The sequence below is a fragment of the Aethalodelphis obliquidens genome, unplaced genomic scaffold (genome assembly GCF_003676395.1).
Source record: "Aethalodelphis obliquidens isolate GAN/ISIS:26980383/991018 unplaced genomic scaffold, ASM367639v1 scaffold65, whole genome shotgun sequence".
NCBI lineage: Eukaryota > Metazoa > Chordata > Mammalia > Artiodactyla > Delphinidae > Aethalodelphis > Aethalodelphis obliquidens.
Window position 1 is genome coordinate 1584153 of NW_020838009.1, and position 12676 is coordinate 1596828.

The 12676-nt window shown below is 51.2% G+C and overlaps 1 protein-coding gene across 1 annotated transcript in view; it reads left to right on the forward strand.

Moving 5' to 3' along the window:
- Positions 1-12676, forward strand: part of ADARB2 (adenosine deaminase RNA specific B2 (inactive)) — a 364323-nt gene that overhangs the window by 325930 nt on the left and 25717 nt on the right. Inside the window, exon 4 of the mRNA XM_027089230.1 lies at positions 5850-5964. Coding sequence (XP_026945031.1) covers positions 5850-5964 — 115 coding nt within the window. The remainder of the gene's footprint in view (positions 1-5849; positions 5965-12676) is intronic.

Here is a 12676-nt window from a genome sequence, read left to right on the forward strand (position 1 = left end):
AGCGTGGGAGACAAGGGCTCAGCTGTCTTTGGAAAACACTGTCTGCCAGGATGCGCACCTCCTAGGCTCGGGGCCGTCCCACTGAAACACCCGAGCTGGGAGCAGCCACAGGACACTGAGGGGCAGGGTCGTGCAGTTACCTCCCTGTTGCCCACGACAGGCGGGGGCCAACCCTGAAGAGGTCCTCCAGCCTCCGTGGACTTCCGCTTCCACGCAGCCCCTGGTGCCCGTGGAGCAACTACTTCTGGCAACATTGGAAAGAAAACGTCATCCAGAAGTGTTCTAGGCGGATCTGCAGGCCTGGGTCTCCCTGCTGAGATTCAGGACCATGGACTTTACAGGTAATTCTTACAGTGCCTCTTTTACAGAAAGGAGACCGAGGGCTCAGAGATGCTAACTGCCCGGTGGTGGCTGAACAATTCAGAGAGGTGTGAAGGAACTCAAGCCTGTCCTCTGATGCCCGTTCAGAGCTTTTCCCACGATGCCATGGAAAGGGGGGGAAAGGGCTTCCATCTTTCATGCCTTCCTTCAAATTTGTTATTGGCCTCTCAGTAATTTGAGATATAGAAAAACTGAGTAGTCAGGTAACTTGAGTTATTTAGTGGGACACGTGTTCACCAGTCCCTGACTTTGAAACTGATTGAGGCTTTATTGCCGTTGTCAACAAACAGGAGTCATTACCAAGACCTGGAGATGCATTTTTCCCCGGACACACGAAGGAGTATCGAGATGAAAGGTGGGGAAGATCCTCTCCTATTCACTGGGATCCCCCTGAGCTGTGTACCGCTGTCTGGTGGCCGGATGACCATCCTGCCAGCGTTTCTCCTGCCTTCCCGGTTCTGGCCGCGTGGACGGCCAAGAAGGAGCACAAGCTGGCCGTGCTCTATGGAGGATGAGTCCCAACAGCGGGGGCACATGGCCCCACTCCCTAGGCCCCTGGCACGCCCACCTCCAGGGCGTCCGCCCACCGTCGTGCTGCAGACAAGGTGGACAGGAAGGGCACGGGGTGGCCCAGGTCCCGCCTGGCCCCGCCCATATGCAAATCTAACCTTTCTGATATTTCAGCAGTATAAACCCAAAGAAGGGATTTCAACAGGAAAATATTTACTGACGGCTCTCTCCCTCATAATCTATCGATTTTAATATCCTCACCACTTTGGCTGAATGTCAATTTTACCCTGAGGACTGCTACTGCAAATCTGAACACATTTTATTTACTTAAGCCTTTCAAAATATTAGTGTTGGAAATGAGCAGAGTTTGAGCCTTTTGGTGTTCCTATTTAAAGTTTGTTTTCCTATTTAAATAATGCTGTTAATTTGCCGTGGTAATTGGGCCGACAGGCAGCGTGCAGACCACAACACGCAGAAGCCTAGGTAGCCTCGCGTTCCTGTTTTTCATTAAGTACAGTAACACACAGCTCATTAAATGCAGGGCCAACTTCCCCACTTAACCTTTGGAAGCAGAAGCACCTGATTATCACCATGATTTAACCAGAAGCCAGATCCTGTCTCCTCTGATCGTTTCTGGTCCAAATGTCCAGCCTGTGCCAATTTCTGCAAGAACAGCATTGACCAATTTCAGACCAAGGCTCATCGGGCCCCTGCAGGGACTCGGGGCAGCACTGCAGATTCTACGGCCCCCTGTCCCATCCACCCCACCTGTTCCTGCCCTGAGAAAAGCTGGGGCGGGGTCCTGAGGCCTCCAGGGGGAGGGGCCTTCAGGGGATCACACTTCCCTGCCACTTAAGTGCTCGGAGAGGCCGTGACCAAATTGCGGAAGACACAATAACGCTCTCCTGCTACCAAGGGACCTTCAGAGGCATTTTCTAAATCGCTAAATCACCAGCAGTAACGAGTACAACTGGATGTCTCTCTTTTTCATATTTAACAAAGAATTTATGTTGCAAGTGACACTTCATTCGGGACTTTTGGACTGCATCTTTAGAGACTCCCTGCGTAGGGCTTTCGATATAACAAAGCCGGCTTCTCAACTGTCCCCAGGTCCAGCCTCTCCTGCCCCACCCAGGCCCTCCCCTGTTCACTGTCCTGATGGGCAGATCGCCCACCCTGAGGTTTCCAGGGGGGGCTTCACCACCACGACTCTCACTGTACTTGTGCCCAAGGGCTGACCTAAGCCAGACGTGGGATCTCTGTGGGATCCCTCCTCTCCCACCCAGGATGGACTAGACCAGAAAGCAGTGATGCAGGACCGCTCGGCCTGGGCGCTCAAAAAACATGCTTTAAGTAGTTTGCTGTTAGCTGGGATGCACGTCTCCACCCTAGGAGACCGAAGGAACTCAACACAGCCCGCAGACGTGTCCTGGAATTTGAATCTATAAAAATAATTCTCGATGCAAGCCTGCTTTTGAGCATTTAACTGCTTCTGTCATAAACCAAGTGCCAGGTGGGGAAAAATCAAATTATCTCAGGGTTTGATTAGTTGGGTTCACAGTAACCAAAGTTGACTGTATATATTAAATCCCAAGTGATTAAAACATAAAAAATTCCTACTGTTAAATTAGATGGTAGGTTTGCGTCTCCCTACGTGAATTCCGAGTTTCCACCTGGCTTCTAACACCCCATGTAATCAATGACAACGTCACTTACATACACAAATCCAACTATGAAGAACTACATACAGCTATAATCATGTATGTGATTCAATTAAAGCCAATCACTGAAAATAGCTGTGGTGCAGTAGATGGGGTGCCGGGGAGAGGCAGGGGAGGGGCGGGCTTTGTGGGGGGAAAGGGGGCCTCAGAGCAGAAAAGCTCGCAGACTGCGTTTCTCCAGCCTTTTCCAAAACCAAAAACTGTTCATTTCCCAAAGACTCCAGAAGGTCTGTAAAGAGACAACTCGGGTCCCTGTAATAGAGGAGATGCTCTTTTTCCGATGGAGATGGTTATTCGTGATTCTCTTCCTTTGACTTTTAAACCCAGAAAAGCTAAGGGTCATAGTTCAATATATAAACATTCCATAAAATTCCCTATAAGCAAGACTTTTCAAAGCAGTCCTAGGAAGTAATACTGGTTAAGTACCAGAGATAAATTTTAACCAGCTAAATACCCCTCTACATCTTAATTAGATTGTCTTCACCCAAAGTAAGAAAAGTTAAAGAAATCTTTGCTTTTTTCTTTTTCAATTCACCTTTATAAAATGTTAACTGAGAAACATGTTTAACATAAATGTCAAGACCCCTAAAAAAAAGGATAAAGAAAAAAGGATTAAAGGGGAGGAGATGTTTTAAAAAAAAAGGTCTTGATGGAGCATGGGTGGTTCAGAGGCGGAGGCGGGCAGCTCTGGCACCCAGCCATGGTCCCCTCAACCTGGGCCCAGGTGGGGCACCAGGGAAGCCCTCGAGGGCACGGGGCCAGTGGTGCTGGTGGCGGCAGCTCAGCCGACTGAGACAGCATGTTAGAGTCAGAAAATAACCAGAACGACGGGTGAAGAAACGTCACTAATTTTTTCCTGAAATGTCTACCCTCCCACCAGCCAGTGTGTGTGCTCTGCCACCCCTGAAAAGGTCGTGGGTGCACACAGTCCTCCATCCGAGATGTGCGTCATCACTGACACACGCGGGACCACCCGTCCACGGCAGGACAAAGAAAGTGTGAGATGCGTGCAAGCCACGCCCCTACCTCAAATGTGCGTGGAGTTGGGGCTCCGTCATTAAAAACATGGAGCTGCTGGGGAAGCACGAAGTACAGACAAAGCCCCAAACAGACGCTGCACGGGGTTCTAGGACCAGCTCCACACCGAGGGCTGTGGTGATGGAAAGCAGTGTCCTCAGCTGAGGACGGTGTTAAGAGATGGGGCACAATGGACTAGTTGCAGGCCAGGAGCCCAACCCCAGGGTCAGGCCTGCTGGGACAGACCAGGGGCCTGACCGGCCGGTGGGGCAGCCCCCCCAACCCCGGGCCCCCCTTGGGGTTGCAGCCCTTTCACGGGAGGTTTGCTGGGTCCGAGGTCATGTCCACTAGCAGAGGTCCTCATCACCCTTGGAGAGACTGGACAACCCAACCCACCTCCGTCCGCTGCCCCACCCGCCTCGCCAGGCGGAGGGGGGGGGGGGACCCTTCACCCGCGTAACCGCGAGAGTCAGGAACAAGCTCTGATTTGTTCTGTGTCAACTTCTCCTGGAATGGCTCCACCAGGGCGCCAGGCACCCAGGATGAAGCCGCCTGGTAACGCGCCTCCTCATGAGCAGTGCTCAGCCCCGACTCCCTGTAGGCGGGCTGGTCCCGCTGAAGCTCCACAGGAGAGCCACTTCCCCAGAAGCAGGGAGTGGGGCTTCGAGAGGAGGGTCTGAGCCAAGGCTGCTGGGTTGACATCCCATCCCTGCCATCCCGGCCACATCCTGGCAGAGACGTGGCTTCTATAGTGAGAAGCACCTCCCTGCAGGCCGAAGCGGGGACGGCGAGAAGGCGGTGCTGGCACTGGGTCTGCTCTGCGTCCCTGAGCGAAACACACTGGCCTCTGGGCTTCCGCATGAAGCCGCCTTTTGTGTAATTTATGTCATTGTTCAGTGGTTTGGGGCGTCCTGTTCTGAGGCCCCACAGGGCCCCGTCCAATGGACACAAAGGGATGAGATAGATGTCTCCTCTGTCATGTCGTCGGTCTCATCACCTCCTGCACGTTCAGAAACTTCATTTTAAAAAGAAGGGAAAGGACCATTGAAGGTGCGGGGAAGCGCCTGGAAAGTTACTGGAGGAGGAAAGGGCACCAGCTCCGCCCTCGCCTCCTGGGGACGGGAGGCAACACGAAGGCGCCAGAACTCGATTCCAGAGCGAAAGACGAGGCGCCCCGTGACGCGGCCGCGGATGCTGGACCTCCCTGCCAGGGGGAACAGCAGGTGGGGGGGATGGTCCCGTGCTCACACCGGCAGAAGCGGCCCGATCCTCCAGCTGGATGGGGCCCCTGCCCTCCGCCCCCCCAACCCCCGTGCGAGGTCAGAGGATAAGAAACCGGGCCCACGTGGACACACACCGGGGTCTCCGACTCAAAGCCTGTGAAAGTCGACTGAAAAGCCGTGATGGGGCCACTGCAGGTGCTTCAGCCGCGGGACCAGGAGCAAGGCAGGAGTCGACAGCCTAGCTCTCTGGGGAACACGGGCCTGCAAGTCTCACATGTGCCACTGTTGTAGAAACACGAGTCATTTCAGAAAACTCCACAACCGGGATTACATCACCTTGGTGTTTGTGTGCGTGTACACATCCCATGTATCTTTGTGTGTGTGTGGCATGTGTGTGCCCGTGTGTGGCTGCGATGTCTGAATGTATGCATGCATGTGTGTATGCATGTACACACAGGTGTGCATGGGTATGTGTGCCAAGTGCATGGGTCTCTCTGTGTGTATGTGTATGTGCACGTGTGTATCGTGCATGCACGAGTGTGTATCTGTGTGTGTGTGTTTGTACACATGCACGTGTGCAGAAACTTGAAAGGAGCAGGCTGTGGAGGAGCTGTGGGGAGCGGTCCCTGGACACGGCGGGGGGAGTTTAGAATTGGTTCTGTGACACGGAGAAGAAAGTGGGAACCGATTGCTCAATGTGTGTGTGCAAACCCCCCTCAGGAAGCCTCTGCAAGGCAGGGAGGGATGTAGGGGACGGTCCCCCCACCCGAAGGTTCTGCATAGGCTCAGGGGCTTGTGCCCAGGGGCCACGCCAGGGGCTGAGTCTCAGAATCAAGGCCACAGATTTGGGATCCCGAGGCCTGGGGGGTCACGGTGCCTGGGTGGCAGGGCGCCGCAGGGCAGGGGGACCTCAGGCGCCCGTGGGGTCGCAGCTTGGAGGAGGGAGGACATGGCAGCGGCACAGCCGTCACAGAGGCCTGCTGCTTGTGTCTTTCAGGAATTCGCCGACACGGTGTCCCAGCTGGTCACGCAGAAGTTCCACGAGTTGGCCGTGGGCCTGGCGTCAGCGCACGCCCGCCACAAGGCACTGGCCGGGATCGTCATGACCCAAGGTAATGCCTCTTGCTTTGCCCTCGGGCACCTCACCCACCAGGAAGGAGCGTAGCCTAGCGTGGGCTCGAGCTTGGGAACCAGGACTCTCTTCCCCACGAAGACACGGAAAGAAAAGCAGAGATAAGACCCAGACTCAGTGACAAAGTAGATGACCAGCTGCCCCAAAGCTGCCTCCACACACACAGAGGACTGAACACACTCCTTCCTGCCCCCACCCCTAACTGCTCACTAATGGAGTCCCCTTCTCAGGATGACAGAACTGGCAGGAAACAGTCCATCCAACCATCAAGGTCATGGCCGCTCTTACAAGCCAGGTTGGGAGAAAGTGATGCTTAATTTTAAGCTGACACTTTTGGTGAAAACACCTCACTACTAACCTACTAATAATAAATAGCTAGCTGGTTATTTGAATTCAACTGTTTCTAGTTCCAAAGTTTGGAGCGAACTGGTAATGACCTACCAGAGAATGATTATTGAAAACAAATAATTGACTTTGGGGCTAGTTAGGTTTCAAAGACACACACTTTCTCTGCCAGTGTAGACTAAGTCTAAGACTTGAAAGAGACCATCTACCTGATGTCCAAAAATATGGATGTTAGAAGTCGACTAACAGCCAGACGACTGGCCCATTTTTCCCCTCATTCTGGACGCCCAGGGGCTCCTGCAGTGTCAAGTGCAAGGCCACTGGGGTCAGGACATATGATTTAACCCTTCCACTTTGGGCAGCTTAGTAAAATGGAAATAAAAATGCCTCCTCACAATGTAACTTGGTGCCTAGGATAAAGTACATGAAAAACTTTGAAATGTAAAAATTACTCTATAATGTTCTAAGTCAAAGGCAATTCTGCTCCATCAATGATACTGTTGAATTTGGTGGCAGGCATCCCGCCCGATCCACTCACATTCGGTAACACCTGCCCCTTTGTAGAATAAGAAATGTCCCAAATTGAGGGCTAAGAGCCCCCTCAGTCCAGACTACGGCTGCTGGAGGCGGCGCTCCATCCACGTAGCCACGGCAGCCACTAACCGGACGCGGGCTCCACTCTGCACGCGTAATGGGTGTGGAGGACAGACATGCCCCCCCCCCCGGGGACATGGTAACCAGGACGCAGTGGGGTGGCACCCAGGGTTGAACCCAGCAACTCCTGTGACTAGTGCTGTGACCAGGCCAGCTGGCCTCTTTGGGACTCGGTTCCCCACCTTTAAAATGGGGTGATGGTCAAACCTACCTGGGGGTCGTTGGAAGGTTAAGTGTGCTCGTGTACATACAGCATTTAGAGAGACGTGCCAGGTCCGTGTCCTCCGTAGAATATGACTGGGCATCTGCCGCGGCCATAGGCCCTCCTGGCTTCTGGGCAAACAGCAGAGAACAAAACAGATCCAGCGCTGCCTTCCTGACTCTTAGAGTTTAGATTCGATGTGAAAAGAAGTTACGTGCAGGGCTGGAGGATCACAGCCACAAACTTTGGCAAATTTTAAGATTTGGAGTGTCACATGCATTTCTCTGCACAGATTCCAGGATAACATAGTTTAAATTAGCTTGGGCTGAGTGATGAATGGGAAGGAGAGAAGGAAGGATGGGGGGAGGGAGGGGGCAAAGGCACCAATCAACATTGCTTCTTTGTTGTGCTTCTTTGTGTACTCCAACCCCAAACGCATATATCAGCAGGATTAGTGAGTAGTTTTTCAATACTTCCCAGCTCTATAGCTGTGATTGTCCAACATCTTTCCACTTTTCTGGGAAATTCAATTCCAGAAAATCTGGAAAGCTACTCTCAGACTTCCCTTGGAAAGCAGTGATGTTTCACAAAGACTGGTGGGGAAATGGTACTTAAAAGTGGCCAGTAACACACTGCTTTACGTGCAGGTAATTTATCTAAAGGAAGTAAATGTATTACGTGAAAGTGAGACTATACAAGGTAAACCTACAGTAATTAGTAATTTATGAACATGGAAGGATAAATTGCTGAAATTTACTTTCCTGTTATAAAGAGAAGATTTAATAAACATGTTGATTAAAAAGAGATTAGGGACGATTGTGCAAAATTACTAATAGAAATACTTTCAAATATTCACTTACTTAAAGTTGATGGGCAATTTAATCTTAATTCTTTTTTTTTTTTTTTTTTTTGCGGTACGCGGGCCTCTCACTGTTGTGGCCTCTCCCGTTGCGGAGCACAGGCTCCGGATGCGCAGGCTCAGTGGCCATGGCTCACGGGCCCAGCCACTCCATCCCCAGCATCCACGCCACCCTCTTTCTGTCTCTAGAAGCACCATTAAAATGCACAGGAGAGAAACAATGTCCACGTCTCCCTAAGTGTCTTGACTTGGTTCTCTTGCTCCTGGAAGTGTTTGCTGGGGGACGCTGAGCTCAAGCTGACTTGCCCTCAGTATTTTCAAGGGTTTTTTCTATGATCTCTTATCTAGTATCTCTGACTAGAAACATCCTGTCTGACACATTCAGTTGCAGTGGTCGCCCCACCGCTGCCCACAGAAGGGAAGGCTCTTTTTTACTTGAATGCTACATAATTTCATAAGACTGTGCGGATGTCAGCCAGTCACCTTCCCTGACATTTTTTTCTTTTTGGTTGCGCCGGGCCTTAGCTGTGGCAGGTCTGCTCCTTAGTTGCGGCTCGCCGGCTCCTTAGTTGTGGTATGCGAACTCTTAGTTGTGTCATGTGGGTTCTAGTTCCCTGACCAGAGAGCGAACCCAGGCCCCCTGCACTGGGAGTGCAGAGTCTTAACCACTGTGCCACCAGGGAAGTCCTTGCCTGACATATTTAAGCTGTTTATTTGTGCAGTTTTTCCTTATATCATTTATTTGTTAAATTCTTTCCTTCATTCACATTTTTGTCAAATTTTTAATATTCTGAGTTAATCCCCAGGCTTTTACCTTCCTTCCTCGTTGTTAATCTACCTTTTACTCTGTGTTCTTGGGAGGCTGGCCCAGTGGGGCAGCCACTTAATTAAAATGTAACTTGATGAGTCCTGTCTGGGACGCAGGCTCTCGCCTGCCCTTGGTCCCGACTTGGAGCATCATGATTTCTCTGGGACACGAGAAGCCCCGGCGGCAGCTGGTCTGTGCTGGAACTTGGGACCCCTTTCCACCCTCTGCATTTCACTCCTCTGCACCCCCAGGGCTTCCTCTCCAGCAGACTGTGGAGGTCAAGCCACCCTCCTCCATCGCACCAGAGTCACAGGTCTGCTCCCTCTAGAACCTTTTCCTTCCCATAGGGTCTGGAAAGGGAGGAGAAACAAACCACCCTCTCAAATCCAAACCTGGACCACATTATTGAGCCCGTTGTCAGGCGATGGCTGTGACTGCTCCAGGTATTTCCATGAGGAAGCGATTCTTGAGGGGCTGTTAATAATGATTCTTATTTGATATGAAATTTATAATTTTGATAACATTTTCACATACACTAATCAGTAGATTGCTCCGACCCCGAGAAGTGGGAAAGGTGGGAATCTTTACTGTCGATTTTAAGACGTACAGACACCAAGACCAAGAGTCTGGGTGACCCTCACATCTTGGAGGGGCGGCGCTAAAATGCGGCTGCAGATTCCTGTCCTTCCTGCCCAGGTTGCCTCTGGACGCTGCTCCGGACGTGATACTGAAGATCTGTCCATGTAATTGTTTATTTCTAAGGTTATTAAACAGCCAGAAAAAAAGAGTTTCCTAGTGTATATTTTTAGAAGTTTACATTTAAACCTGTCTTTTGCTAGCCTGGCCTGCAAAACGTATGCAGAAGCTCTGGCTTGTACAAACACTCTTTCCCATTTAAGTTAATGTGCAGCTTTAAACATACACAAACATCTGAGATTTATAAGTGCCCTGAAGAAATGCACGTCCCTTGAAGTCGGGCAGGAGAGAACACAGCCCAGAACAACCCCATCCAGAGCGCCAGACGCTCTGGGCAGAGTGGTCAGGCCTGTCTTATTGGGGAAAATCGTAAAGTTAATCGTGAAGATTAACTCAGCAGTGGAACCTTAGCAAACTTTTCTGAGTCGTGAGTTGTAGGAGGTGTTTGCTGCGTGCGTTTTGCTCAGGTGAGCACGGGAGGTGGAGAATCTCATTTGCAGGGTCCATGCCGGGCTCTGGCTTGAGAAGCACGGGCACTTAAACACTGTCTTCCCGCTTGCACTCGGTAAATCCTGACAGCTTAAATACGGATGAAACTTCTTTCAGTTCACCAGGAGCACTCGGGGAAGCCCATCTTCACAGAGCCCTTGCAGAAGCGGGATTCAGGGACTTTATTCCCCATGTTCCAAAACTCTTTCTTTCCATCTTCTCCCTGAGTGACTGGAAATTACTTTGATCATAAAATTAAAAGTGGGCTCTTTTATTTCTGCCCGGTAGGGCACAGGGAGATAAGCTGGAGATGAACTGGACAGAAACCCTAAACAGAAGCCCTGGCTGTGATGAAAGATGAGAAATTATCATCTGGATTCCAAGGAATTAACCATAATGATTGCTAAGTTGTTGCTGAGAAACGTGAAGTTGACGCAGCATCTCCGTGGAGACACAGGACACAGGCTCAGAAGCATTAAGATCCATGGGGGCTGATGTGCCCCACAATAAGGAGTGTGATGGACAATTGATTCTAAATCTGGGGTTTAGGGCTTCCCTGGTGGAGCAGTGGTTGAGAGTCCGCCTGCCGATGCAAGGGACACAGGTTCGTGCCCCGGTCCAGGAAGATCCCACATGCTGCGGAGCGGCTAGGCCCGTGAGCCATGGCCACTGAGCCTGCGCGTCCGGAGCCTGTGCTCCACCACGGGAGAGGCCACAACAGTGAGAGGCCCGCGTACCGCAAAAAAAAAAAAAAATCTGGGGTTTAAACTATTAGATTTAAACCACAAAATGCAGGATAGATTTTCCACTGACCCCGCGTAGCACGCATGCTGACTTGCTTATGGTAAATGTCCCTCCTTAAAATAGAGGGGAAAAGAACACTAGGCCCAGACAGCCCACTCCCGACTCGTGTAGAGATGCAACGGTGGTCTAGTCTGGAAGAAATCACCAGGTGCCGATGGGTCAGAGCCCTGACCCCGGGCCACTCCCCCACGGAATGCCTTAGTTCCTCCTCGGGAAGGAGGTGCGTGTGAGGAAATACATAAAGAAAGGAGGAAGACAGAGTTTGCGCTGCATTGTTTTGAGGTCAGATCCCCCCATCAAAGCTGCTCAAATGCTCTGCTTTTGTATGATCATCAGGACATAACCCAGCATTTAATTGCCCAAAAGATTTCACGGGGGAAAAAACCCAACACTATTTTATCTCGAGGCCATAAAACTAAGCCCATTTTTTTTCCAATCTCTTAAACTACAATCTTTTTTTTTTCCCCAGTGGAAACATAACACTAAGTTTGTTAGTGAAAGAATAAAAAGAAGACACTAATATGTACTATTTGTCTTTGTGCCGGGGATTGTTTTGGGGTGTTTAAACCATGTTGTCTTATTCAACAAAATAGTCCACATTCTCCCTAATCATGAGCGTCAGGTTGTACACGCTGGTCACACCTGCTTGTGAAAGAGGAGAGAGGGAGGGAGGGAGGGAAGGAGGGAGGGAGGAAGGACAGGAGGAAGGAAGAAGCATCAGCAAAGTTGCTGGGCACAGTCCTGTCCGTTAGCCGAGAATTTAATCAGCTCGGATCACCCCCCACCCCACATGGCTGCAGGTACAACAATATTCTGAAGGGTCGGAACTAATTAATGAGCGAATGTGAAGCTGGGTAAAGCTGTACCTTTGAAGTGCTTTTGATTTTCAGATACGTGCACTTAGGGTCCTGGTTTATACTCCTTTCTCACCCAGTTCCCCTATATTTACATTTTCAAGACTCATCCACCTGCTCAGGTGGCCTTGCTGGGACGTACATCCCAGAGGAGCACTTGGTGTCCTCCCAAGTGGGGGCTGTCACTGTAAGGAAACCCAGGCCTCGTGGTTTAACGGGGGAAAGCAGGGTCCTGGCTTCTTGCCGATGGCTTGGCCTCCAGCACCATGGCCCCTCCCTGCGGGTCCGCTCAGGGCACCTCTCAACAGTCCTGTGTCCTGCTCTGCTGGGCTTGGCAATCCCCAGGGTTTAGGGCTCTGGACACCCCACCAGCAGGAGCCTGGGAAAGAGGACGGTCCCCGGAGCTGAGGCAGGTGGAGCTGGGTCAGTCCCAGGTCAGGGACCTCGGAGCGGAAGTTGAGAGGAAGGCAGCTCCCACGGATGAAAGGGTCGGGAGAGGGGAGGCGAGGGGGTGCCCATCTCACAGGGGCTCATACCTGCGTCATCACCTTGAGCGAAAGAGTTTTCACTAACTAACCAGATGGTCAGCAGCCATTGGAGCCAGAAGTAGCCCACGTCCCTCAGTCCAGAAAAGACTAGACCGCATCAGGAGGTTGGCAGCAGGGCACATGGGGAGAGCCGACTCCCTAGGGCCTGCATGGGGTTCCCTCTGAGCTCCTCATCCACAGGGCAATGCACAAATCCCTACACATAACTAACTGTCCTCCTAAAATTGGTGCATTTGCAATGGTTAGAGATTGAAAGCCCTGGGACACTGTTGTCTTCCGCTTTGTGGAGACGCCGTAAATCAAGATCCCAGGGGAAGAAAGTCCCCCACCCCCCATCAAAAGTGAAAATCTTTCCTGTCAGTCTCAGTCCTAGTACATTCATCACAGACCAGACATGTCTGAGCCGGCATTTTTTTTTTTTTTTTTTTTTTTT